The following is a 26,877-nucleotide window of genomic DNA, read 5'->3' on the forward strand; positions in this document are numbered from 1 at the left end:
TGCAGATTAAGCTTGGGGAAGAATACTCTTGGTTAAAGCTTATTGTGTTTAGTTTTCTATGAATGTTAGTTAGATATGTCAGACTTGTGTTACAATTAGTTTAGAGATGTATTTGAATTGATTGATGTTATGAAGAGATTAGTGTAATAAGAACAGAGAAAGAATTTAGAATTATTAAGGTAAAAACAGGCAGATATGGGATTACCAAAATGAAGTGAAATGGGTAAAGAGAAAAAAAGGCATTGTCATTTACTCGCTTTGAGACTCTACGTCAGTCTCCACGTCAGTTTGCACCTCCGAATGCAAACTCAGTTTGACGGGTTTCGTCAGTTTTGGCGAGCCCAGGGAAGGGCGAGGACCCTGTTTAGAGTCACTATCATCGCTTGGATTACTAGTTCTATCTGAATCAGTAGTAGTAATATCAGAAGCACTTATCGTAGCAGCAGACGTAGAATTATTGTTAACGGGAGGGGGTGTTGGTGGGGGCAACGCCAGGTCAAAGCTTCCCGAAGGTCTTCTCTTGTGTGGTGATGAAAGGGACATAAGCGTCTCTATCGCTTCCACCTCTGATGGTTGCGAATTTGACGACGATGATGTTCTAGTAATCTTTGGATGGGTTGAGGATAACGACCTTTGTTTTTTCTTGGGACTTTGTAACGCTTTCAAGAACGCTACCTGCGCAGAATTCTCACCGGCTAAATCTTCTAAATCATCCTTTAGTTTCAACCCCATCGTATCGTGTGCCAATACGGACTTTGATGCATTTCTCGTTTCCTTAATGGCAGAAGGAAGTGTTTCCAGTTCCGTATCTGAATCCTGAGCGAAAACGTTGCTATAAGAACTAGGTTTCACCTCGTTTGTCACTTGAGCAGCATCGTCAATCGATTCATCTAACCCGCGTTTCGAATGCTGAAGCATATTCTGTTGCATCTTGACGTATGCATAATTTAACCTTGATTTAAGGTTATTCGAAATTTCACGTATCGGTTTCTGAGTCGCAACAACAGGTTTATGAACAGGACTTTGCAACTCTAGCGATGGCGAAAGAAACAGCTCCTGGTTTTTTGACTTGGGAGTTTCAGGTGGTATCAGATTGGTAAACTTTGAATGTTGTAAACCTACCGGTGATTGCGGTATGGCGATCTCTCCAGAGTGTGATGAGTGAGTGAATCTTTTTGGACTTGCCAGAGAGGGCGCCCCCTCGAGATTTCCCACAGTTGCCGAAGATTGTCTCGGCGAGGGCAAAAAACTAGGCCTGGACCCGGAATCATTTTTATTACTGTCACTCAACGGTGAAGGAGTCTCTGGAGACTCTTCACCCAGCAGTGAGCCGGCTCTTTGTCTCTTCGGAGTCCCTTCCATAATTCTTTTTTATACCTTGATTAAACGGAACAAATAAAGGATACGCACACAGTGACAGAAGCTTATAGATGGTATCAAACAGTAACTTAAAGAACAGTTAGTCGGTAAATGTTTATATTTTATACCGCTTTTCAATATCTCCCCTAAAGTTTCACTTGTAATACCGTAATATCTCACTGGACAGAAAACAAAATAATAACTCTCTGCGAAAAATGTAATGTTCCACCGGTAAAACACGTGTATAACTGGTCACAAATAAAAATATCAACGGAACACACTCAGTAAACCGTGTTTCGAGTGCCTTAAGACGCGTTGATGATCTTGTTTTACAGGTTTCGTCCCTTGTTGCCATATATAAGTCCAGTGTTTGGTTTGCTTGTTTTCCAATTAAGTCATTTCAATAACAAAGGAAAATTGGCGACCAAGCATGTTACCCGGAAAATTAGGATAATACCAATCTGGATCGGTACTTCACCGAGGTAAACTACCTATCTCATCGCTGATGCCGATCGTTATGGAGGATTTTAATATTAACATTACAAGTCCATATATGTGTATATGTGTAAATGTACATACAGAGGGATAGAGAGTGAAGAAACCTCTCAGATTCAGGAGAAATTTATCAGTCTGGTTCTCCTCCTAGAGATGGTGTTCGATCTTCTCTGATCTGCTGGTAAGGACGATACTCCGGTCTCCTTTAATGTGTTAATATCGTGCCTGTTGCAGATCGTGTGTTCGTGGTTAAATACGTAGTAGTCTTGTCCGATGACCTTTGCGCATATGTAACATTTCAAACATGATGGATGGAACCGTTCGTTCTTGTCGTTCTCTAGACACTCACCTTCGATGAATCCGTTGCACACTTTGCATATAGAGTTATTCTTCTCATGAAAGTGTAATTGGCAATAAGGTTGGTCGTCTAGGATGTAGCAGGGGACTCTCTTCGAGAATGGTTTGGAACAAGTGATACATTTGAAACATCCACGGTGCCACTGCCCAGACAACTCGTTTTCGTGTTTTGAATAGATACCTTTTCCGACGACTTCTTTGTGACAGTTACGACATGGTCCGTGGCCCGGTGGGTATACTTCCATCGGAGTTTGTTCGTGTAACTCCTGTTGTCTTGGTAAGGAGTCTCGTATCTTCTCTGGAGGTGTTTGGATTGGCTCGTGAGATTCTTTATGGAAATTGTAAAAAGTTGGAGTAGAATTACTTTGTAGGGACATTAAGGTGCCTTCCTCGTCAGGGCGTTGCATTTCTGGAATATTTATCATCTGGGGTTCGTAATGGGATAAATATGCGCTTGATTTTTTTAAATGGGTTTGTTTTGTACCTAGTTCCAATGACAACTCTTGGTCTGGAGTTAACCCTTTATTTCTCGTCAAAGTCACGGTGTCCAATTCTGCAATCAGTTTCTCCATTGCAGTAAGTTTACCGTCCGGAGAGTTAAGCTCAGGTTCAGCTGATTTAGACACGATTTCAGGTTCAACGACGACTGACGGTATCTGCTCAATTTGTTTGAGGTCATTGTTAGGATACAACGGATTAATTTCTTCTTCGTCAACTTCTTCTGGTACCTCTGAATCCATTGGCTCCTCTGGTGCCTGTATCGAGACTACTGGTACTGGAGGTAGATCATGCACATCTGAAGTTTCACTGACCAAAATATTTGGGATCAAAGCTGGTTCCGGCTCATCATGGAGCAGTGCTTTACTCAAAGCACTATTTGGAGCAAAATTCACACTGATATGATTGCTCACATCGGCATCATCAACGGAAGAATGATAACTATCCCGAAGGTTATCCCCGTCATCCTGACTGTCTCTTTTCACACTTGAGTTTTCTGTCAATTGCATGAACGATTGTTCCACAGGATCGATACCTGGTGGAAACTGTTCTCCAGAGTCACCCATTTGCGGCGTATTATAAGTAGACGAGGAATTGCTCTGTGCAGTATAGGAACCAACAGCAGGTCCAGAAGTGAAGGGGAATCCACTGCCACCTGTGGTTAAATTCGGCGAGCTCGCCGATACTCCGGGTTTTAACACATCGAAATCGAAATGTGAATGGGATCCAGACCCACGGTCAGATCCTGATTCATTACTCATCACTGTTCCAGAATCGTTATGGCCATTCAACTTATAGAACGTCTGGTTCACAGAACTAGTACTGTGCGAGGCCTTGTTCAGTTTCGTCGCAAACACCTTTGAGCGCGTACTCAAATTTGTACTGGAGTTGACATTAGAAGTGGAATTCGAATTTGAATTTGAATTAGAATGCAAACCAGTTCCCGGTATAAATTCAGGATGTTTCGTCTGGCTCACACCAGAAGCAACCCTCGAGGTATTTCTTGAACCGCTCTTGGACGTACTGGAACCAGATGTCTTCGAGAACGCAACATCAAAACCAGCGCGTTCCATGGCTGTGCGATAGCGGACATTGGGCCTCAGCGGAGGAAACGGACTACTATTCAACGGTACCTGCATCACGGTCACTCGGTTCTAATCAAATAAACACACTTGACAGAACTAAGACCACTGGACAAACAACTAGCAGGTGTTGTGTTCCTTTACCGATAGCTTATGATTTTCGAAAAGTGACAGATTCTCTTAATAGAGAGAGATTGGTGTTGATTTTTCAAGATCTTCGCGACTTCCGATGAAGAGAAGGAACAGACGTTAGACGTGACAAGGGGTTCGCTGGACTGGGATCTATGTAAGTGAATGTACAGCACCTGCTGCGTAAGGTGCTGTAATGTTATGCCAAGTACATTGAATTAAGTATGTACGGTTTCATGCTAGTTGAGAAAATGATAAGAGCTGCGGTCTTTTCTGTATGGGAAAGCAGATCTGACAATGGGGCTGTGATCTTCCGGTACAATGAGGTGTCTGGGTTCATCCAAGTTATCAGAAAAAACAATCTGGATCACGTGCACATTACAGCACGTGACTTGAAATTTCTTTCTTTTACATCGCTTCGAATATGAAGTCATCTCAGCCAGTTATCCAAGAGATGAGATGAGATGAGATAAACCAATAGGTTTATACAATTCTAGGAACCAGCATCGATATTGTGACGCCCAAATGAACGGTATATTTGCTATTGAGAAGCCTAGTGGGGTTACCTCCAACAGTTTCTTGCAACAATTGAAGAATGCTCTCATGAAGAGCACTATTTTCCAGAAAGACATCCAAAAGGCAGTGATGGATAGATCCCAGCAATACGCCAAGGAGACCGGTAAGAAGCCTAGTAAACGGAAGCTTAGAAAAGTGTCTCAGATCAAAATGGGACACGGCGGTACACTGGATCCTCTGGCTTCAGGAGTCATGGTCATTGGGATTGGTAGTGGGACCAAGAAATTGTCCGAATATTTGGGTAATTGTACCAAGATATACGAGACTGAAGCGTTATTCGGTGTAGCAACGACGTCTGGTGATAGCGAGGGTGATATTATAACTGAAACCTCGGTTAAGCATTTGACATGGGACGATTTGAAGACTGTAGAGGCAAAATTTGTGGGCCATTTGAAACAAACTCCACCAATTTACGCTGCTTTGAAATTGAATGGGAAACCGTTGTACGAGTACGCCCGTGAGGGGATTCCACTACCGAAGGCGATTGAACCAAGACAGATCCAGATCTATTCTTTGCAGCTGTTTAGCGATTCACTGACCAGAGATCATTCTTATCCGATTCTTAAATTGCAAGATGTTGAGGAAAGAGAGGTGTTGAAGAAATTGAATGCAAATCTGATGGAAGATAAATTGTACTTCTCACAAGAATACTGTGAGAAACATGGATTAAAATCTGAAGAAGTTGAAGTAGGGAATTGGATTCCACTTACCGATGAGGAAAGAGCCAGCATTTATTCTTCGAAAAACGATTCGTACAGGGCTCCGTTACTTCATTTTAAGACAAGTGTATCAAGTGGAACGTACATTCGGTCTTTGATTAGCGATATTGGTAAGTCTATGAAGTCCTCATGCTACATGGTGAAACTAATACGTTGCCAGCAACAAGAGTGGGCTTTAGATAAAAATAACGTATTCACATTAGACGATTTTGAACATAATGATGAGGAAATATGGTCCAAAGTCTTGGAAAAAGTGTTGGAAGAAGGTTCCAAAGTGAACATTGAAGAGGAGTTTATCAGGGCAAAGGCTGAAGCAAAGGCTGAAGCAAAGGCCGAAGCGGAAGCTGCTGCCAAAGTTGCAGCAGAAGTGAATGTCGAAACTACCGAAGCAACTGCCGCTACCACCGTCGAACCAGTTACGGTACAATCCACAGCAGAGGAAACACCGACTGGCAAAAGGTCTAGAGATGACGAGAAAATGTAATAATATCTATTATAGTCCCAATTCTTTAACCCATACAAACAAAAAATAAAATTTTATATATATACTGCATAAACGAAATCGTACCTTCTATCTCTAATCATCCTTTTCGGAGGGATCCTCGATTTGCAAATCAGCTGAGTTACCAACGAAATTGCATGTCAAATAGCTTTGATCAGTTTCATAGAAATTATAACTATTGAGCATCAAATCAGTATAAGATGTATAACTGGGACACGTGAACCCAAAATCTGGTGGACAATCTCGAAGCATTGCGACACAGGTATCCACACAAGGTAAGATCTCGTAATAGTCTGAAGAAGGCTTTATTAGTTCGTTCAACATCTCATTCCGACTTTCCTCTGCACTCCGATGCACGTAATATTTGGTTTTATCAGTTGTACACCGAGGGATGCTAACAGAACATAGCCAGTTCTTATATGACGCTGCGCAATTGCTGCACTTTCGTAGCGGAGAATATACCGCATCTTGTTCTGTATCGCAGGGGATCAATTGCAACGCTAAACTGAAGTTTGAATAATAAGATTCCGCTATGGAATCGTAGATTGCGGCCAATTCGTCCTTATCGTTGTATTCCAGTAAAGACGAGGATGGTACCGAATATGCAACACCATCACAAAATCCCAATCCAAAGATGAGTGAACAAGATGAATCATCCATGGTCTCAAATAATTGCTTAGAAAATAGAACACCACCAGAATCTTCCAATTCCTTTGTGCTGGTGGCTAATTTCTTTGTGACATATGCAACGTACGTGGTTGACGAATTTAAGCCAGTTATATGGAATTGTTCCTTAGCGCTACCCCCGCGTACCGTAATAGATTTATGAACTGATAGAGTTGTAGAAGATAGAGATGCATTTTCTGCTGTATTACCATTATTAGTTCCGTTCAATGAGCCATTAGCCGATGAAATTAGATAAGGCCCATTCTGAATGGCACAAAGGGAATGAGATAGGTTCAAATTATCAAAGTATTCGGCATATTCGAACCCATAGATGTATATATCATAAAGGCTGACATCATAGATCGAATAATTAGATGTGGTCTTCGACATAGCTGTGACATTACCAGTAACCAACAAAGCAGAATTGTAATCAGTGTCAACGACATCAAGCCACGGACGTTTATCCCATTGAAAGACAAGATCACGCTGAGATATGGAAATCTGGTACGACCACCGCTCATCATCATCTGCAATTGTACTACCATCCGATTCAAATGGCTGACCAGTGGTGCTATTAACCAACTGGACCATCAGATACAACGTGGAATACGTGCCATTATTCAGCGAAGAGTCGTCAGTATAATATGGTCTTAAGGCCAAAGCTTCCAAATACCCATCGTCAAATGTAGAACTCTTTGCAGTGGTGAAGGTCCCAGTGTCGTTAGAGTTAAAAGTATAGTACAAGACCAAAGATGTATCGTTATCAACTTTACTAGGCCGTTCACAGATATTTGCACTTAAAAAGATGAACATCTCATATGTCTGTAGTAATTGTGAGAAAGAATCTGTATTGTTGATAGAAAATTCGAAATATGATTTCTGACCCTTTACTAGTGAAGCTGAAACAGGTGCCCATTCTTGCAATGAAGCAGAATCAGAACTGTTATCATTGCCAGTGACGGTATCACTGGCCATCAGGTTCTCATCGAGAAACAAATCAAAGCAGCAACACGGAACCGCAAAAACCGTCAGTAACAAGTAACATACATATCTCCATAGCATGATAGTGCAGTTACCAGTGATCAGAGTACAATTACTCTGCTACTTACGGATCTCTCCCTTTATTCAAAGAGCATGCGTTTGAACCTTATATATAGAATTACGACTTGTTCCATTTTTTTTTCTTCCATTTAACATTGATGAAAGATGAGTTCGAGCATACACAAATAGAAAGATATTTTGATGGGAGTAAAGAGGTCCACAAGGGTCGAAACAGCTCTACCCACATCCAATTGACTGATCAGTATTAGTACCAGTCGATTTGTAACAAAAAACAGAAAGAAAAACAGCAACTATGGAGAGAACGAGTGAGAATTTGCCCTGGATCGAAAAATACAGACCTGAGACACTAGATGATGTGTATGGGCAACAGAACGTAGTGAACACGGTAAGAAAGTTTCTACACGAAGGAAGACTACCTCATTTACTATTCTATGGTCCACCGGGAACTGGTAAGACCAGTACCATTGTAGCATTGGCTAGAGAGATATACGGATCGAATTACAGAAACATGGTCCTAGAATTGAACGCGAGTGACGATAGAGGTATCGATGTGGTGAGAAATCAAATCAAAGAGTTTGCCAGTACAAGACAGATCTTCAGCAAAGGGTTCAAACTTATTATCCTTGACGAAGCAGATGCAATGACCAACGCTGCACAAAACGCACTAAGAAGAATCATAGAACGGTACACCAAGAACACAAGATTCTGTATCTTGGCTAATTATGCACATAAGCTAACACCAGCACTCCTGTCAAGATGTACCAGGTTCAGGTTCCAACCTTTGTCCGAACAAGCCATCGAACGTCGTATTGCGAATGTGTTAGTGAAGGAACACTTGAAATTAGACCCTCAGGCACACGCAGCGTTATTAAGGCTCTCTTCCGGTGACATGAGACGAGCATTGAACGTACTACAGGCAGCAAGAGCTACGCTAGACAATCCTGACACAGAAGAAGTCACCGAGGATTTGATCTACGAATGCATCGGTGCACCTCACCCACGTGACCTTGAAACCATGCTGGAATCAATTCTCAAGGACGACTGGACTACCACTACATACACCGTGAACAAAATCAGAATCACAAAGGGCTTAGCACTTATTGACATGATTGAGGGGATCGCGGGCCTACTGGAACAATATGAACTGAAACCTCAAACCAGAATTGAACTTCTATCTAGACTAAGTGATATCGAATATTCGATCTCAAGAGGTGGTACCGATTCGATCCAGACCAGTGCAACCATCGGAACGATAAAACAGTGCATGGAATTAGAGGTGTGACAATGTATGCACACAATAAGTAAACTAGTCAGACGTATACCGGATCTATATACCATGTGACATGCTGCGACTGCGAAATCACGAAATAGTGTAACTTTTTCTTTCCCGTTTTTTCGTTGATTTAACGGTGTCGAGAGAGAAGCAAAACGCGAAGTTTCGTCTCGAACGAAAAGAAGTTTTAACGGATACGGTACTTAATGCATGTATAGAGTTTAGATATGGGTAGATTTTCAATGGGGACCACGAAAAAAAAGTGTCAGTTTTATAGTTTTGGAAATTACATTACTTGATTGTGTTTTAATTAGCATTTTTCTTTCCTTGGTCGTCTTGATAACTGATGCAGCTTGAAGTACGGTTAGATCAGAAGGACAACGGGTGAATTGGATTCTGAAGATCACGAAATAAAATTACTATTCCAAGATCGCATAGTTTTGGGTATCAGGTACCACCGCATTGATGTATTTACTGTAAGTAGACAATGGCAGCGTGCCTTTTTTGGCGCATTGATAAATGTGTAACCTGGAGACTCGCGAAGGTTCAAACATATATAAAAGAGAGATTAGGATCGGAAGGATGAAGCATCTTCCAGTACTGCCTGTCATGTTAGGCACAATTTTGGGAGCATATCGTAAGAGCCCAACAAGCCTATAAAGTCTAAGCATGTTCAAGAAGAAGAGTTTGGAAATTCTGTTCGATTCACCAGTGAGCGATGATATGATCAAATTTTTAACTGATCACGCTTTGAGAGTGATTCCTACACAGAACAGAAACCAAAGATACCCACCTTCACCACCGGGCACTCCATCCAGTAAGAACCACAATGGAGTACCCAGTCTAATGACGTTCATTTCGAGATTAGTACGGTACACGAACGTTTACACATCCACGTTGTTGACCACCGTGGTATACCTAAACAGATTGAGGGAGTTGTTGCCCTCCGATGCAGCTGGTCTGCCTACTACATGCCATAGAATTTTCCTAGCCTGTTTGATTCTCAGTGCCAAATACCACAACGATTCCTCCCCATTGAACAAGCATTGGACCAAGTACACAGATGGGATGTTCACCTTGCGCGATGTGAACCTAATGGAAAGACAACTGTTACAATTGTTTGAATGGGACTTGAGAGTCGAATCTGAAGAGCTATGGGACAACTTGTATGATTTAGCCAACCCAATCAGAAGAGATTTGGAGAGAGGTGCCCAGATCAACAAGACGAGACAAAGAGCCAAGGCTCAAGCTCAACAGAAAGCATCTCAATTCTACTACCATCAACGCAACCTTTCTGCATGTTCCAGCACTGCTACACTGCTAGGGAACAGCAGGAGTGGATCCATTAACAGTTTGGATATACTGAAGGAATACGAATCGTCATCGTCGTCGTCATCATCGACACTGTCATCTCCGACATACACCGAGGAAATGAACTACAAGAAGTATACGATGGATCCTCGGTACTATAACACTGTACGGCCGGTACAGCACACCGACCCTACAATATACACATAACAGTAGCTTTTAAATATAATAGTGCTAGATAACAAGGGGTGTGTGTGCCCTTGGTCACCTAGCATGGCTCATCGCATTAGGCGATGCCCTATAATCAATATGGAAACGGATTTCTTTACATCTACTGTCCCGGGTAACTTTTCCCAAGCAAAAATTTTTCACTTCCTAAATTTGTATAAATAGAGGCAGGTCCTCTGCACTAAGTACATATATTACTTGTTAATGAGCATTTTACAGATATATATGAAGCTGAAAAGAGCAGGCAACAACTACCAACATCGGGCGATGTTGGAGTTAGTGTTGAAGGCACATCAGTAACAAGGTCGCGATAAGTATATTGCGTCTTGAGGTTCCAAAGACGAGAGAAACGCTGTGCACCAGTCTGAACGTGCTAAAATGTACTCTAGCACTCTGAAGCATTAAGTATACCCAAATTTCTGAGGAACGTTTACTGAGAGGCCTGCAAGTTTGTATTTAAGAAAACTGTATTTAAGAAACCGTACTAGGAGCAACGGCCTCGCTAGAGGCCGTTTCTTTGATATGATAGCCAATGTCACGTGATGCCAAAAATCCGTTCCATACAAAATATAAGAAAAAGAGTATCACGTGATGGTACACCATCACGTGACGTAAACAACCCTCAAAGCTGCGTGTTATATAGCGCCAACCGGGAACACCGCTATCCGCGTCGTTATTGCCACTTCCAGTAATTGTCCGAGGGCGAATGTCTTCCACACGAGACAATCCCCGGGTAATGCCGCACACCTTACAATGGGAAATCAACTTCCCATTGTAGTAAGAAAAAAAATTTTTTTTTCTTCCCTTCGCTTGCCCTTTCCCATGGAACGTTGTGGAAAAAACTCGACAACAGGACACCCAGAATGCAAAGGGGGCTATGTCTTAGAGCATGTCTGGGACACAGAACCGCGCCCGCCCCCGTTTTGTCTTTTGAACCGAAATAATTCTAGCTCATCGATACACCCATAGACCCATAAACGCATCAATCAAATGAAAATCAAAAACAACAATTTGGACCGCATATTCACTTAAAATGCAGTAGCAGCGGAGGGCGCGTTCTAAAAGTAGGAAACGTCTACGCTACTTTAGGATTAGCCCTCTGGACCGTGTAATGTAATGTCATACCACTTCCATGTCCGAGTGAATGTCCGTGTCTCGGTGCTGGGATGATCCCTGAGATCCCTTGCCCTCGCTCTAATACCGGACTCCCAGTTTCACACATATAAATAGAGGAAAACAAAGTTTAAGATGCGATGCCTTTTCCCATACCATTGGCGGTTGTTTTTGGGATAATTTTAATTGTTCTGTCTGACATATTTTAAAACAGCAAGAAACAACAACTAAGTAACACATACAGTTAACAATGTCTGACAAGATCGAAGAACAAAGAGAAGCTATCCAAGATAAGGTTGAAGAAGTTCAACAAAATGCTGAGGAAACTGCTCAAGAAGCTCAACAACAAGCTGAAGAGACTCAAGAACAAGCTCAAGCTAAGGCTGAGGAAACTCAAGAACAAGCTCAAGCCAAAGCTGAAGATGTCAAGAAGGAATCTCAATCTTTTTCCAAGAAATGGTTGGGTAAGTTGAAGAAGTTGTTTAACTAAAGTTAAAATAAAAACAAAAAAAGCTTCCGCTTTTTTTATTTTATTTTTAATCAACTATTAAAGTAATTCTAACATTCCAAATTATAATCTTAACCCCATTCTCCTCTATTATTATTCCTACTATCACCAACTTAATATACATCTTTATATATTGTCTAATACTTAATAATTAATATGCTTCTTCTTTTATTCAGTGTTTCGTCATATTGAACAATGTCTGGGCGTGTTTTGTTTTGTGTTTAAACTTTCGTTGTCTTATTACCCGGATTTCATAACAACCTCAGTTTCCACAACTTAGCACATCTTTTCAACTTAAAAGTGTTGATAATTCGCATCTCTGTATATATATGGTATGTAGAATAGGCAATATTCAGCATTGTCTCAGGGAAGGACACATCATCCAGCTTGTGCATCAGGTAGAACACCCGCAATTATCATCTGCCATGTTTCAACAGCAACCCCAGGCTCAAGCGGCTCAAGCTCAGGGGAATGTGTTCTCGGAACAAACCCGCAGGAAATATTTCCCACAATTGAAACCTTACTTCCCAAATAACCAAGGCCAGGGTCAAGGCCAGCCTCAAGGGCAGGCTCAGGGTCAAAATCAAACCCAGGGCCAACAGCAACAACAGCAACCCCAAAATATGCCTCCTGGTTTGCAACAAGGAATGCCCCACCCAGTAGTAGAAAACAACCAACTTCCAGGTCAGATGCCTGGGATGGGCCAAGGGCCAACTGCAGGACCAAGTTCAGTTCCTGGGCCAGGTCCCACACCAGCAGGAATAACACATGCGCTAGATGATCCAAATGTCTACCATTGGATATGCCAGCTCACTTACGGGCCAAGCAAAGAACAAGCGCTTCTAGAACTAGGTAAGAAACGTGAACAGTATGAGGATTTGGCTATCGTGCTGTGGTCCAGTTTCGGTGTGATGACGTCGTTGCTAAAGGAAATAATTTCAATTTATCCGCTTCTTTCACCTCCTGCATTATCAAACCAGTTATCAAACCGCGTATGCAACGCTTTGGTGCTCTTACAATGTGTCGCATCACACCCAGATATCAGGCCTCAATTCTTACAGGCTCACATCCCGTTGTTCCTTTTCCCATTCTTATCTACGACATCAAACCAAAGAACTTTTGAATATTTAAGGCTAACTTCACTAGGTGTCATCGGTGCTCTAGTGAAAAACGATTCTGCAGAAGTGATCAGTTTCCTTCTAAGGACAGATATTATCCCATTATGTTTAAGAATCATGGAAAACTCTTCAGAACTTTCGAAGATCGTCGCTATCTTCATCTTACAGAAAATATTATTAGACGATAACGGACTCCAGTTCGTATGCGCGACCCCAGAACGGTTCTACGCGGTGTCACAAGTTTTGGCAACTATGTTTAAGCACATGTCCCAACAACAGGTGCCGGGAAGATTATTGAAACATGTTGTAAGATGCTACCTAAGATTATCGGATAATTTAGAAGCCAGAAGATTGTTGAAACAAGTTTTGCCGCAACAACTAAGAGATAACACCTTCAATGAAGCACTACAGGACGATGTAGGTACCAAGAGATGTCTTGCACAACTACTCCTGACTCTAGATGAACAGCAGCAGTGATCTTGCCTGCTATATCATATATATCTCCATATCCATATATATATATATATATACATATATATCATAATTAAAAAACAAGTGTTACCCTCACTTTCACACACCCGCTTCACTTTTTTTTTCATTCCAAAGGACTTCTACCGATTTGCAAACTGAAAACATTATGAATATAAATATATACCATACCACACGGCAAAAAGAATTGGATAAAACACGAGGTTAATAGGCTCAAAATTGGCTACTAAAGGTTAGTACGTCATTTGAAGGTATCCTAGCACTGCCAATTGCATGTCTGCACAAACTTATAAGAAGTCTGAGGACCCACACAGTGGGTCCTTGCCAGACAAAATGGCGATCTATCAGGATTGTTTGAATCGGTTCAATGAATCTCCTGTGAATCCTAAACTGTGCCGTACCCTGATCACAAGCTTGTTGGAACTATTGTCGCATGGTGAGACTTTCCCTAGACAAGAAGCTACTGCTTTATTCTTTTCCATTTCGAAATTGTTCCAACACCCTAACGATTCTTTGAGACAAATCGTTTACGTGGCTATTAAGGAATTGTGTGGAATCTCCGATGATATCTTGATGGCTACTTCTTCAATTATGAAAGATGTTCAAAATGGTTCAGATCTAGTGAAGCCTAATGCTATTAGAGCATTGATCCGTGTCTTGGATGAGTCCACTGCATTTTCTGCAGAAAGATTATTGAAAAATTCGTTGGTTAGCAAACATCCATCTATTTGTTCTGCTTCTTTGGTCAGTTCATACCATTTATTACCAATCGCTGAAACTACGGTGAAGAGATTTGCTAATGAGACTCAGGAAGCCGTTGGTGATTTGAAACAGTTGCCATATCCAGATGAGAACAGTAGATATTATCCAACTACGTCTCATATCTCTCAATACCATGCATTGGGTTTGTTGTACCAATTGAAGAATCACGATAAGATGGCTTTGATCAAATTGATCCAACAGTTTGCCGGTCATTCTTCACCATTGAAAAATCAATTGGCTCAAGTACAAATGGTTAAATTCGTGCACCAATTGGTTTTGAAGGATCCTAACTCCATCCCCCAGTTCTTACCACTAATAGCTAATTGGTTGCAAAGCAGACACGAGGCTGTTGCTTTGGAAGCTTGTAAGCTTACTGCGTCTCTATCCAACTTGGTTCCTAACGATTTGTTTGCAGCAGCGGTTTCTGTCTTGCAAGGATTCTTGTCCACTCCTCGTGTGACAACCAGATTTGCTGCAGTGCGTTTGTTGAACAAGATTTCTATGGTTTCACCAGAGAAAATTGTGGTATGTAATCCACAATTGGAATCTCTTGTTAACGATAGCAACAGAAACATTTCCACTTACACAATCACTACCTTGTTGAAGACTGGTACCGACAAGAACATTGGTTCTTTGATTAAGACAATTACCAAGTTCATCCACGAGGTGAATGACGATTTCAAGATCATCATTATTGATGCTATTAGAACTCTTTCTCTAAATTTCCCTGAGGAATGTGATACAATATTACATTTCTTGATGGAATCCTTACAATCTGCCGAAGGCAGTCTTCAATTCAAAAATAGTGTCGTGGAAGCATTAATTGATTTAATTCAATTCGTCCCACAATCTAAGGAAAAAGCTTTAGAAGAATTATGTGATTTCATCGAAGATTGTGAATATAATGAAATATTGGTTAGAATCTTACATCTATTGGGTAAGGAGGGTCCAACCACTAAGAACCCGTCATTATACGTGAGACACATTTACAATAGAGTTATTCTAGAGAATTCTATCATCAGATCTGCTGCTGTGTTGTCTCTTTCCAAATTTGCACTTGTTAAGAATGACCCTGAGTTAGTAGAAAGTATTGAACAGCTATTGACTCAAATCAAGACTGATTCAGATGATGAAGTTAGAGATAGAGCATCCATTGCTTTGCAATTCATCGATTCGGTTAAGTCCAAGAAAGATGTTTCCAATATCGCACAAAATTTCATTCGCCCAACTTCTACCTATGACGTTGTTGCTCTTGAATCAAAACTATCACACTATTTGTCACAAGGCCAAGAGGCATTCAAGACTCCATTTGACGTCTCGTCAGTTGCCAAATACTCCGAAGACGAGAAGAAGGCATTGGATTTGAAACGCAGACAAGAGCAAGCCTTCAACCATACAGAAGAATCTTCCAACAGTGGTGCCGGAAATGGTAACGGTACTGAAAAGGGTGGTAGAAAGGGTGATAGATTGGATGACAATAGCTTCAATGGACCTTCATTGGAATCTGAAGAAGAAGATTTGCTATTGTCCAAATACGTGGATGAAATGTCCTCCTTGGAACAATTCCAGTCCTTTGGCAAGTGTATCCATTCTTCCAAGATTGTCCCATTAACGGAAATTGAAGCTGAATTCGTTGTGAAGGGTATCAAGCATTTGTTTGACGAGCACGTTGTATTACAATTCCATATCACTAACACATTGAAGGACGTTGCGCTTGATAACGTTGAAGTGGTATGCCAACAAGAAGGATTATCAGAGGGTTTACTTGACGAACAAGAGGAATTTGTTTTGCCTATTGAAAGACTCTTACCCAATGAAGGAGAGTCATGTTACGTATCGTTCAAGAAACTAACACAGAACAAGGATGATATCATTGTAGAAAGATTCAGCAACTCGTTGAAATTCCAATCCAAGGAATTAGACCCATCTACCTCTTTGCCATTCGAAGATGACGAAGGGTTCCAAGATGAATACGAATTTGATTCATTGTTCTTGAGTCCCGGTGACTACATGAAACCATCATTCGTAAGCAATTTTGCCACCTCTTTGGAAGAACTACCTTATGAATCCGTCTCTGTCTACAACATTGTCGAAACTAACACACTACAAGAAGTCATCGACAAGTTAGTCATTAGCGCTGGTGGTTTACCTTTGGAAAACTCACAAATAGTATCCCACGATGCCACCCAACATACTCTAAAACTTTCAGGAAAATGTATCTTAGACAACACTAAAGCCCTGCTTTCCATCAAGATGATCAAGACAAGTAAGGGTATTGCAATTAAGGCTCTAGTGAAATCCGACAAGGAATCGTTGGCAGAAGACTTATCAAACAACTTGATATAATATATGTACATTTGAAAACAAAAAAAAAACCTATATATATATATATCTATCTAAGATAGCAACATAAGTATTTCTCAGCCGTAAATATAACGAAGTTCTCAGTCTGATAATCGTATTTCAGCCGCTCGTTGTTCACCCCTTATCCTTTAGACCTTATCTGAGACTTCGAGATGAGAAAGTCACAATTTTAAAGGTTTGTTGGAATTCGAAACATTTTGTTTACATCACGCATGGGAAACAACAAAAAGGAAAGGGAAAGAAAGATAAAGCAAGAGCAACAGTTCAGCCTTTACAAGTTATATACCTGCTCATAGACCAATTCAAGATCTTTAAGATATCTACAAGGACTCACTAAGGCCTCTCGTTATTATATCAAGTCCTGAAACCTTCATAAACAAAAAAAAGAAAAGCTAAAGCAAACTCCCCTTATCTCTAAAACACCCTGATTGAACCACCAAGATGCGTTTTTCTGTTGTAACCAGTTACTTATTATGCGCTGCTGCATCGTACGCTAATGCAGCTTCTTTATTCGGATTAAGTTTCCCAGAACCACCATCAGCGAACAAACCGATCCCTGGTGACTCTCCTTTATTGCAATGTGATGTTGACCAATCTCAATCGCTTGATGTTACTCAAGTAAACTTGGTCCCCAACCCACCACAAAGAGGTGAGAATTTGACTATAGCTGCTGCAGGTGTCCTACAAACCACTATCGAAGAAGGTGCATACATCGACATCGAAGTTAGATTAGGTTACATCAAGTTAATCTCACAAACCTACGATTTGTGTGAACAATTGGAGGAGAACGACATCGACGGATTGAAATGTCCAATCGAGGAAGGTGTCTACGAGTTGAACAAGATCGTGGAGATCCCTAGCGAGGTGCCACCTGGCAAATACTCTGTCATTGCTAGAGCTTACAACGTCGACGATGAACAGATCACGTGCCTAACTGGTGAAGTAATCTTCCCAGCGTACTAGACACACCTGTCACAAAGGCTACCTGTCTCTCACTGACCTTACCCAGTGTGAGCCAAGTATAAGGTCTCCTCCTATAGCGACGTTGCAAAGCTGTGGAGTTCTAGGTCCATGTACACGTGACCGAACCGATTACGGCACCTTTTTACCCGTCTTGCTATATATAATATTAATTGAATCACAATTTGAATTGGTTGATCTCTCTCCTCCGTTACCCCAGGTTAGGAAGAGGTCCTAATTTGTATTACATATATCTAGTATACCCTCCTCTATACTATCCCTACCTGTCCAGTCAACAAACGACCACTGTCATCTAATAATGCTAAGAACTGTCTTCAACAAACCATCAGTGTTGAAATCTGGAGTTAACTCGATTACAAAGCAATGCCGTTCTCTTCACGCAAATGCTTACTTGTTGAACAAGGGCAACAGCAACGGTGCTGAGGGCCAAGATGACGATGTCACGGTGAGAATCAGAATCCCACCTATCAAGAGAACCGGCGAGTCTCTAGACAAGAAGCGTGCTAGATTAATTTATCAGTCCAGAAAGAGAGGTATTCTGGAAACAGACTTACTTTTGTCACGTTTTGCTGCTAAGTATTTAAAGGAAATGACCCCAGAACAACTAGAAGAGTACGACCAGTTGTTGAACGAACTAGATTGGGATATCTACTACTGGGCCACAGAAAACTATTCCATTACACCTCTTCCTGACAGATGGAAGAACTCCAATATTCTAAAACAATTGCAAGAGTTCAGTAAGAACAAGGATCGTGAAATCCTAAGCATGCCTGATCTTTCCAAATACTGAACATCAGCGGTATACGTACTTGCCAATTAAGCAACAGTATAGTCTATAGCTCTTATTTTATACCCATATGCTCTCTCTCCCTCTGTCGCGGCAGCTCATCATTTCCAGGGCAGGCCCAAGTGAAAAATTTAACCCGTACACCGCATACTTAGATCCAACATTGGCGAAAGTCTCAAAAATTTTGTTAAGATCATAAAGAATGATATCGTTTATATGATGGAAAATATCATAAATGTAGTCGCGTAGTCCGTTCTAGAGGTCTTGTAAGGTCGTGTTGCGAAGGGTACGTCCAAGATATCAAGTGTTCATATATTAAAGCATGTCCAGTAAGACTCCTCTTTATAAATTACCACCTCTTCCCAGACTTAAGGTGAAAAAGCCAATTATTCAACAAGAGGCTAACAGATGCTTGGTATTGATGTCCAATCTATTACAATGCTGGTCTTCTAACGGACACATGTACGGTGCATGTGAGACATTGGCCCAAGATTTGAAGGCATGTACCGCGGAAAATGCCTTAGGTAAGAACCAAAAAGTCCAGAAGAGTAATATCAACTATCATGCTGCTAGATTGTACGATAGAGTTGGTGGAAAATCTCATGATTAGAAAGAAGCAGACAGACTTTCTCCCCCTTCGTTATCACTTGTACATAATACCATTTTCTAATATTACATATATCATCTAAAATCAAGGAATTCACGATTTATTAAATATGATAGAGATTTTTGTAGCTATTTGTGAGTGGATTCATCTCAAACTTTTCTGGCGAGTCTGCCAGCTCTTTCCCACTCGTCTTTCGTTAGATACCATCCCGGATGGAACTCAGATGAATCATGCTGTTTGATGGTATTAAGGTCATTCTCGTTAATTTCGTTACAATGCATGTTAGAATCTCCTCTGTAATTGTTTTCAATTTCCCATTGGAAATCGCTATGTTCAGTCTCGGCCTTTGTCATGGAGCCTATAGGTTCTGGTATCCGTAGGTATGGATTTCTCAATGTGTTGTTTACACTGCCCAATGAAGTGAATCCCATCTCATATAATCCGCATACTTCTTCTCCCGAATACAATAGGAAACTCCATATCTGTGAGAGATTCCAATGTAGCAACGGTTGCAACCTGTAGAACTGGGGCCAACTGGGGTCCGTCTTTTGAATTGGTTGCAACGTCTCCCCAAATGGATCTGTGTGTCTAATGCCGATTACTATTGCCTGAGTCTCTGGATGTACCGATAAGAACGACTTGAAGGCACTTGGCATATCGACCTGTTTATCCTTCGCTGATTCGTATAACGATAAGTGATATCGCTCCACGCTCCGTTGTAAGAAATCTTGTGCCGTAAGAAAGGTATCCTCTTGATCAATGTATACAGTGGGTAGTTGCTGCAACGGGAACATGTGGAACTGGAGATCGTACTGTGATCCCTGTATTGACATGAGGAAAAATTCCCATAGACATCCCAGATATATGATTAGCAACACTTGACAATCCTTGCCACCGTTGTATGAAAATGATATCTCGCCATTGAACGGATCCCATCTAGTGAATATATCCTGCAGAAGGTACCGTCTACTCAGCTGTATCGATTCTTGAGTCTGTTTTATTACATCTCCGGTTGTGGCTACGGCAGATTCGGCATCGATCGATAAATACGACTGAACGATGTTGTAACAGTTCAGGGCAACGTCTTGCAACATTGCAGAAAACGTATCTGTATTATCGGTTCACACTATCTGATCTTTAGCGAAGTCCTAGACTTCTGCATTTACGGTAAATTGAATCAAAGTATATTGTAGTTGTGTCAAGAAGGTTTATAAAACCTCGAATTGCCTTTGAACGATTTTCATCACATAAGCCAAGAAGATTGAAAAGAGGTACAAAACAAAACCATTCCGTTTACCATCCGAATGATACCGCTCGTGACTTTATGTATTCACCATCAGCTACATTTATAGGTGTATTATCTATATTATCTTAATTATTTACATTGTTAGCTTGTTGTAGTTGGTCTGGCAAATCTGTTTTCCTTACCTCATCAACGATCTTTTCAACGTCTTGAGGTATTTCGTCAACTGGTCTATGACATTAGCATTCTCTGTACACCACAATACACTAGTTTTACTCAACTCCTGGTCTGCCTCACCGATTCCAGCGTTTTCGCTCACAATGACATCCGTTATAAACCTCACTTGTTCGCATATATCTTCCAAAATCTCTGTAGTGGCAATATCACCGGTGATACCGTTGGCATCCATTTCGTATACCAGTTCCTTTACCATGACCAAATCTTTATATTCTTCCCACATAAACTTAATTAGCAAGTTGTAGAAATCGATGTTGCATACGTCAAGGTAAAGGCCGAGATCTTTACAACTTTTGCATTTATTGTAAATTGTCTTTAATATAATATAGTTTCTATCTCCAGGTAGTTTGAACTCTCCACTATCAAATATGTACCGTATGATGGCAGGTAACGTTATTGAATAAGGTTGTGGTAAATTGGATGGTTCCTCGCAAGATCTCTTGTGGATCACTTCGATGAACCTTTTCGTTTGAACCTCCATCTTGGGATCCCTTTGCAAGTATTGGTCCAAGTAATGCATGCAAGTGTCCAACAACTCTTTATCTGTGGTCACAGTCTTCTTTAAATGATTCAAATGTGGGGCTAGTGCGTGTTCCAATGCTACTCTCAACTTCTCTTTTTCTGCCACTAGTTGAATGGCTTTCTCTATGCCGGATAATCGCACATTTTGATAACTGGTCGCCGATATTGGTAAATCTCTTATATCATGATCACTAAGCCTGAAACTGGAATGGGGTAGCGGTGTCTGGCTATCAGAATCTTTATCCGTCTCCATTATCCCTGTCCATGATGGTGATTTATCAGAGAAGACGATCTGTTTATTGAAAAACACTGGATTCAATAACCTGTTCATCGCCTCTTTATCCGGGTTCTTTTTCTGTTTGATCTCTTCTATCACCTCAGAAATGGTATTATGTTCTTCAATAGCATCTGCGGTGCTGCTGACATGCTTCTGCCCCAGTTTACAGCTCTGTGAAAGTAGTCTTCTTGTGGCTCTTGTTGTTACATTATGGAGATGAGCTTTAAATAAAAGAGATGAGTTCATTCTGGCAGCATTCAACATATCGTAAACCACCTCTGTCCTTAGATTGGCTCCTTATACAAGCTTAAACGACTGGTATCAACACTGTGAGAGACAATAGATTGAACCGTAGGCATCTTTTGCAACGTCTTTTATTAATCAAAGCCAGTGTTTCCTTCTTTGATTTAAGAATTTTTCTTTCAATACTTATTACATTTGGTATATATTGATTCTTTACTGATAACGTTAATACAAAACTGAGAAGAGAAAAAGCACAAAAAATTCGTATCAAAACCCATCAAGGGCTTTAGTAGCTCTTTCAAGTCTTCTTAAACCTTCTTGGTACTTTTCTGGATCCAGAACCATATCTGCAGTCAATCTAGAGAGAGAATCGACCAATCTTTCAAGAGCTCTTTTCTCTTCGATCTTCATACCAAGGTTAGAGAATTCTGACCCTATCAGGGTTCCCTTTGTAACATTCAATAGTTGTGAGATAGTATCTATATCGAAGGATCTTAGTTCTTTGTTGTGTTTGGATCCGATTTTTTTGGTTTGATTGTGGCTTTGGTTTTGGCCTTGACGTTGGTGAGATTTGGATCTGGTCTTCGAATGGCCTTTCTTGGGAGCCTTTGGCAGCTTACTTTGTGGAGTCCTTACTGATGAGGCAGCTTTAGTGGAATCAGCACCTTTCTCTACTATGTCCTCGTAATCATCATCATCTTCTGGATCTTTTACATTGCACACTGCCTGGTCATTCGGTTGTTGTGTGATTTGGTTCTCTGGGGTCTCCAATCTTGACGATGATGAGCTTGGAATAGAAGGTAGTGGCCTAGTAGTGTATCCATCCTCCTGTGGTCCCATGGTATCATCTTGCTCAGTAGCAGAGAAGAAACTTTCAGATCTCACACTGCTTTGTCTTGAATGTCTCTCACTCCGGCTTGCACTGGCACTGTGACCTTTCCCCATCTCCTTTGCAAGTTGATTCTGAATATCATCTAAACTTTCCTTGATAAATATATGTGACTTGGGCCTTCTTGCGCTTCTTGGTGGTACTGTTGGATGTAAGTCTGATATGATTTCAAGTTCTGGTTCAGCACCAGCGGTCTTCTTACTGTTAACTTGAGTTTCTAGTGGTGGTAATATACTCGAAGCAATTGATTTGATTTCGGATACCTGAGATATATCTTGCTGGCTTGGAGCCTGTGATATGTTTAGTGGTGTAGTGTCCGAAATTGCTTCTGTGACATTGACCTTGGGGATGTTATTATAATCAGAAACTGGAGTTTGTTGTTGCTCATCGTACGATTCCTCTTTAATTGTCGTCGTTTCAAGTTGAGATAGATGTTGACAGTCACCACTGTTACCAGTAGCACCATATTGCGAGGTATGGTCCAAATTTACCATGCTGGATCCCGAATTACTTGTGGCAGATGCGTTATAGGAATGTCCACTTTCGCTTGCTAGATTACCTGATGCGATTGATGAAGGGACCTTCTGATGGGACATCTCCATAGATACAAGTTTTAATGAGTTGTTTTTCTCTAAAGTAGGAGTCGTATCTGTTTCAGCTGGTTGCCCAATCTGTTCTTTCTTTAACGAAACCTGAGGTTCTTCCGTATCAATAGAGTTTCCTACTGGTTTTGTTGTTAATTCAGACAATGCATCTGCTGATGCAGCTGACCATTCGCTCTTAGTAGGGAAGGGCGGTAAAGCTGGCTCTTCAAAATTCTCCTTCTTCACAGCGGTAGTACTGTTATTTTTGACTATATAGGAGACTGGAACACCTTCATGGACAGTGCCTGAATAAGCCGATATTATGCTTTCTCTGTTTCCTGGCGATTGACCGTTTAATTGTAAACGATTCCCATCTGGAGAAGGCTGAGGGGACCCATACGTATTGAAGAATGCCACATTTTGATCGTTAGATGTATATGACAATTGTGGAGATGCCCTTTCAGCAGAATCTATTCCCTTGCTTGGCATATATATTTCATCATCCAAACTCTCATGTAAGCTGTAATTCTCGATCATAGCAGAAAGTCTGTTGTAATTAGGGTTGTTGCTAGCGCTTGGTGGCCTAACTGCACTCTCCAATGGCTCTTTACTCATTGTATTTGTCCAAGATAGTGCTTCTGGTTGTAGTATTTCCCTTCTTTCCAGATCAACTGTTATTGATACCTGGGATAGTATCCTCTAAAATAGACTTGTTTCCAAAGAATTCCCTCAACAACAAGCAATTTCAAAAATAAATGTATCTACCTCAATAAGTAGATGGTTGTTAGTTGCTACAATTACTATACTGGGTTGACAAACCTCTAACCTGCGTTTAGATCAAAGATTCTTACAGTCAGTAAGGTGTTGATGTTTTGATTTCACTGTTGATCTGAATTCCAGATCAGGAAAGATAGTAAACACTTAGTATTTGAAGGTCAGGTGACAAGAATTGAAGAAAATGGAAGTAGACAATAAATAGGTGTTTACATTAGTACCGCACCTTGATGCGCGTGTGTATACAATGATATAAATGCATACGTATTAAATAGTGTTTCGAACTTAGTTCATAATGTACATTAGTTGCTCTTAGGGCCAATTCGTTTCAATTCATCTTGGAACTTTCTGTAAACATTAAAATCGAACTTGGCAAAGTTGTAATCGAGGTCTATGAAAACTTTTGATATTTGACAGCTCTTGTAGTAGTAATTGAGGAAATTACTGGAGTATGGGTCCACTGATGGACCATAGAATTCTATCGGAACTGGTTCATGGCTGTAATGATTATTTTTGAAATTTTTGTAGAAGGTTGTGAACAAACCAGTGACGATGGGTGTATCATCCTCTACGTCGGAATGCTTTTTGGGTCCGCCAAAAGAGCTTGAGTTATTGTTGCTGTCGTTGTTACTGTTTGTTTCATGGTTCTTGAAATGCGATGGGAATAACCCTTGGAACATTTCAAATGCTGCCAAGGTGAAACCGAACTGTGGGGAACTTCTCAACACACGAGCCGGTCCACCTTTGAAAAATGATTTGATGCTTTCCTCTTTCAAGATCGTTCTTGCTGCATGGATTACACCTGTATACGTTGTTTCTCCCTTCCTGGGATCGATTTGTAATCTGGTCTTAATCACATCAAAAGGAGTGGTCAAATAAGCTGCTGGCATACCTGCGATCCCACCAGCCAAGAGGAGTTCCCAGGTTTTGAGTTTGTTTCTCTTGTTTTTATCATTTGGATCAAAATTAAATACATCCTTCTTTAAATGAGCATATGTTGGGAAATATATGGCGGAGAATGGGACGTCTCTCAGTAAGCATGCTGCGGCACCTTTGTAGAGACCGCGAAGGCCCAATTGCCTTATAATTCCTACTGCACCTAATTGTGGCCTTGCATTTTCACCGACGTAATCTGATCTCATTTGTAATCTGATCTTTACGATTTCCAATGGATTTGTAAACACAACTTGGCAAGCACCAGCGGTGGCGCCTGAAAGGATTTCTTGGTACCATTTAATCGTACGAGACTTGTTCATGAAATACTGTCTCATGAAATCGTTCACTGTCAATTTGATAGCTTTTTCGGGGGCTACACCGATTAACTGTGGGCCTAGACCAGAGTAAAGACCTCTAATACCCTTAGTTTGGAAGATTTTCACAACACAATCAATGGAGTTTTTGTACTGTACACTGTTACGTTGCGCTTGCATTCTTGTCTTTACCAGGTCAATAGGGTACACGACAGTGGCGCCGATGCACCCAGCTATGGAGCCTAACGTAAAGTTATGAATCGAATCAAAGATCGGGTAGAAATAGAAGTTAGAGTACCATGATTCCGATCTAATTCTCTTCAACTCCATGGAATGCACAATATCGTTCAAATAGTTAGGGTTCAAGATTTTCATAAAGTCTTCCATAGTAAGGTTACGACTCTCGGCAGTATCCTTTGGAGTCTTACTTGCCCAAAGACGATCCAATAATGAGACTCTTTGGCTTTGCTTCCTTTCGTTATGTTCTTGTAACGAAGAAGCCTGGCTAAATTCATCCACAGTTGAGTTATAGTTTTCGTTGAACTCTTTAATAGTCCCCTTATTAATATGAGGTCCCATCTGAACTTGGCTATGAATGAAATCGTCGATGGTTTCATCAGAGTGGTGCATCGAAGTCAAACATTGGTGCCTTGACTGTTTTGAGTTTGATACAATGGAGAACAAGAGGTTAATCTGTGATGGGGAAAACTCTACAATATTCGTCACTTTGTTATACTCTTTATTCAAAAACTCCATAAAGTCCCTCTTCGTAATCACTTGCTCTCTGACATCGTTCTCATCGAATTCGTAATATTGTGCGTAACGTATAAGCACCTGGTTCAAAAGATCAAAATTCTCAAATAAATAAAATATGTCTTTTATGACATTGTATTGGATATAATTGTTATCGCATTTGATAAGCTTTGTGTTGGATAAATCCAAAGAATTGAAAACATCTGAAGAGACTCTGTGAGAATAGAACAATTTCAAAAGGTAAGATAGCTGGTTCTTGGAAAGCGTCCGACAATTTTTCGATGGGTTCAGATGGCATAATTTATTGAACCCAACGAACATTTTCTCATCTTTCAAATCGCTTTGCAAAATCGTGACGAGCGAATTCAAAGAGAAATAAGTGCCTGAAGATTTCCCAAACGGACTACACTGGTAAAATGGGAACCAACGAAATTCGTTCCAATTCAAAGCCAAATCATTTTTCATAATAAATTCATCGTTAACGCATTTTTGTAAGAACGAAATAGTGGACTTAAACTGATCGACGTTCAAATACAGCTCATCAAAACTCAGGAACTTATTCCCATAATTGATATATTTCACACGTTGATCATCGATATTCGAAGTTTGTCGGGCCCGTATCCTTGCCACATCAAACTTCCTGAAAAACTCATATAATACAATCAAATGGTAGTTGTTGAACTCCAAGATGTTGTTGAAATGGAACCAATCGTTGATGGTTAAATATCCTTTATTCTGTTCATCCATGGCGAAAAAGATACATCCAAATACATTCTTCGGGATCTGATTCAAATTGAACGAGTGATCAGTAAACTTCGAGTACAACGACTGCGAGTTCGATATAAGCCTGATGAAATCATCGTACCTTAACACCGACTCACCAGTCTCTCCGGAGTCCGAAACATCGCTAGCATACGGTTCTCCCAGCTTTTTCTGCTCAGCAGTAAGCACACTGGCATATTTGCTAAACACCTCCAGCTGCTGCTTCTTTTTCTCGCTATTCGAATTCACTAGTTCCATCTTTGCATGTTGTTATATGTCTTTAATACTTTTTGCCTTGCTTCTATTTCTGTGTCTCTCTTTAAATCATATAATAAATAATAACGTAAACGTAAAATGCCT

General features: G+C 40.7%; 15 protein-coding genes and 1 non-coding gene across 16 annotated transcripts; 9 read left to right on the forward strand and 7 right to left on the reverse strand.

Annotated features, from left to right (window-relative positions):
- Positions 1–249: 249 nt before the first annotated feature.
- Positions 250–1,362, reverse strand: SRL3 (DNA-binding protein SRL3; the record flags this gene model as incomplete). Its single annotated transcript, XM_454541.1, has 1 exon — positions 250–1,362. One exon carries the CDS (start codon positions 1,360–1,362, stop codon positions 250–252), a length of 1,113 nt encoding a protein of 370 aa, XP_454541.1.
- Positions 1,363–1,970: 608 nt separating this feature from the next.
- PXL1 (Pxl1p) lies at positions 1,971–3,848 on the reverse strand (the record flags this gene model as incomplete). The annotated part of the gene is made up of 1 exon (XM_454542.1): positions 1,971–3,848. One exon carries the CDS (start codon positions 3,846–3,848, stop codon positions 1,971–1,973), a length of 1,878 nt encoding a protein of 625 aa, XP_454542.1.
- Positions 3,849–4,445: 597 nt separating this feature from the next.
- On the forward strand, positions 4,446–5,699 carry PUS4 (pseudouridine synthase PUS4; the record flags this gene model as incomplete). Its single annotated transcript, XM_454543.1, has 1 exon — positions 4,446–5,699. The coding sequence occupies one exon, from the start codon at positions 4,446–4,448 to the stop codon at positions 5,697–5,699; it is 1,254 nt and encodes a 417-aa protein (XP_454543.1).
- Positions 5,700–5,792: 93 nt separating this feature from the next.
- On the reverse strand, positions 5,793–7,445 carry MID1 (Mid1p; the record flags this gene model as incomplete). Its single annotated transcript, XM_454544.1, has 1 exon — positions 5,793–7,445. The coding sequence occupies one exon, from the start codon at positions 7,443–7,445 to the stop codon at positions 5,793–5,795; it is 1,653 nt and encodes a 550-aa protein (XP_454544.1).
- Positions 7,446–7,737: 292 nt separating this feature from the next.
- Positions 7,738–8,727, forward strand: RFC3 (replication factor C subunit 3; the record flags this gene model as incomplete). Its single annotated transcript, XM_454545.1, has 1 exon — positions 7,738–8,727. The coding sequence occupies one exon, from the start codon at positions 7,738–7,740 to the stop codon at positions 8,725–8,727; it is 990 nt and encodes a 329-aa protein (XP_454545.1).
- Positions 8,728–9,387: 660 nt separating this feature from the next.
- PCL1 (Pcl1p) lies at positions 9,388–10,236 on the forward strand (the record flags this gene model as incomplete). Its single annotated transcript, XM_454546.1, has 1 exon — positions 9,388–10,236. One exon carries the CDS (start codon positions 9,388–9,390, stop codon positions 10,234–10,236), a length of 849 nt encoding a protein of 282 aa, XP_454546.1.
- A 349-nt stretch (positions 10,237–10,585) lies between these two features.
- SNR40 lies at positions 10,586–10,682 on the forward strand. Its single transcript, XR_002633601.1, has one exon. It is a non-coding gene; the product is annotated as a snR40 (small nucleolar RNA).
- Positions 10,683–12,204: 1,522 nt separating this feature from the next.
- On the forward strand, positions 12,205–13,470 carry CAF40 (CCR4-NOT core subunit CAF40; the record flags this gene model as incomplete). The annotated part of the gene is made up of 1 exon (XM_454547.1): positions 12,205–13,470. The coding sequence occupies one exon, from the start codon at positions 12,205–12,207 to the stop codon at positions 13,468–13,470; it is 1,266 nt and encodes a 421-aa protein (XP_454547.1).
- A 285-nt stretch (positions 13,471–13,755) lies between these two features.
- SEC21 (coatomer subunit gamma) lies at positions 13,756–16,590 on the forward strand (the record flags this gene model as incomplete). Its single annotated transcript, XM_454548.1, has 1 exon — positions 13,756–16,590. One exon carries the CDS (start codon positions 13,756–13,758, stop codon positions 16,588–16,590), a length of 2,835 nt encoding a protein of 944 aa, XP_454548.1.
- A 459-nt stretch (positions 16,591–17,049) lies between these two features.
- NPC2 (sterol transporter) lies at positions 17,050–17,571 on the forward strand (the record flags this gene model as incomplete). Its single annotated transcript, XM_454549.1, has 1 exon — positions 17,050–17,571. One exon carries the CDS (start codon positions 17,050–17,052, stop codon positions 17,569–17,571), a length of 522 nt encoding a protein of 173 aa, XP_454549.1.
- Positions 17,572–17,887: 316 nt separating this feature from the next.
- SDH5 (succinate dehydrogenase assembly factor SDH5) lies at positions 17,888–18,379 on the forward strand (the record flags this gene model as incomplete). Its single annotated transcript, XM_454550.1, has 1 exon — positions 17,888–18,379. One exon carries the CDS (start codon positions 17,888–17,890, stop codon positions 18,377–18,379), a length of 492 nt encoding a protein of 163 aa, XP_454550.1.
- Positions 18,380–18,698: 319 nt separating this feature from the next.
- On the forward strand, positions 18,699–18,986 carry MRP10 (mitochondrial 37S ribosomal protein mS37; the record flags this gene model as incomplete). Its single annotated transcript, XM_454551.1, has 1 exon — positions 18,699–18,986. The coding sequence occupies one exon, from the start codon at positions 18,699–18,701 to the stop codon at positions 18,984–18,986; it is 288 nt and encodes a 95-aa protein (XP_454551.1).
- Positions 18,987–19,132: 146 nt separating this feature from the next.
- FAD1 (FMN adenylyltransferase) lies at positions 19,133–20,077 on the reverse strand (the record flags this gene model as incomplete). Its single annotated transcript, XM_454552.1, has 1 exon — positions 19,133–20,077. One exon carries the CDS (start codon positions 20,075–20,077, stop codon positions 19,133–19,135), a length of 945 nt encoding a protein of 314 aa, XP_454552.1.
- A 330-nt stretch (positions 20,078–20,407) lies between these two features.
- On the reverse strand, positions 20,408–21,526 carry MTF2 (Mtf2p; the record flags this gene model as incomplete). Its single annotated transcript, XM_454553.1, has 1 exon — positions 20,408–21,526. The coding sequence occupies one exon, from the start codon at positions 21,524–21,526 to the stop codon at positions 20,408–20,410; it is 1,119 nt and encodes a 372-aa protein (XP_454553.1).
- A 246-nt stretch (positions 21,527–21,772) lies between these two features.
- On the reverse strand, positions 21,773–23,593 carry NBA1 (Nba1p; the record flags this gene model as incomplete). Its single annotated transcript, XM_454554.1, has 1 exon — positions 21,773–23,593. The coding sequence occupies one exon, from the start codon at positions 23,591–23,593 to the stop codon at positions 21,773–21,775; it is 1,821 nt and encodes a 606-aa protein (XP_454554.1).
- Positions 23,594–24,054: 461 nt separating this feature from the next.
- On the reverse strand, positions 24,055–26,775 carry AGC1 (citrin; the record flags this gene model as incomplete). The annotated part of the gene is made up of 1 exon (XM_454555.1): positions 24,055–26,775. The coding sequence occupies one exon, from the start codon at positions 26,773–26,775 to the stop codon at positions 24,055–24,057; it is 2,721 nt and encodes a 906-aa protein (XP_454555.1).
- Between the last annotated feature and the right edge of the window lie 102 nt (positions 26,776–26,877).

Source organism: Kluyveromyces lactis, assembly GCF_000002515.2.
Source record: "Kluyveromyces lactis strain NRRL Y-1140 chromosome E complete sequence".
Classification (NCBI taxonomy): Eukaryota; Fungi; Ascomycota; class Saccharomycetes; order Saccharomycetales; family Saccharomycetaceae; genus Kluyveromyces; species Kluyveromyces lactis.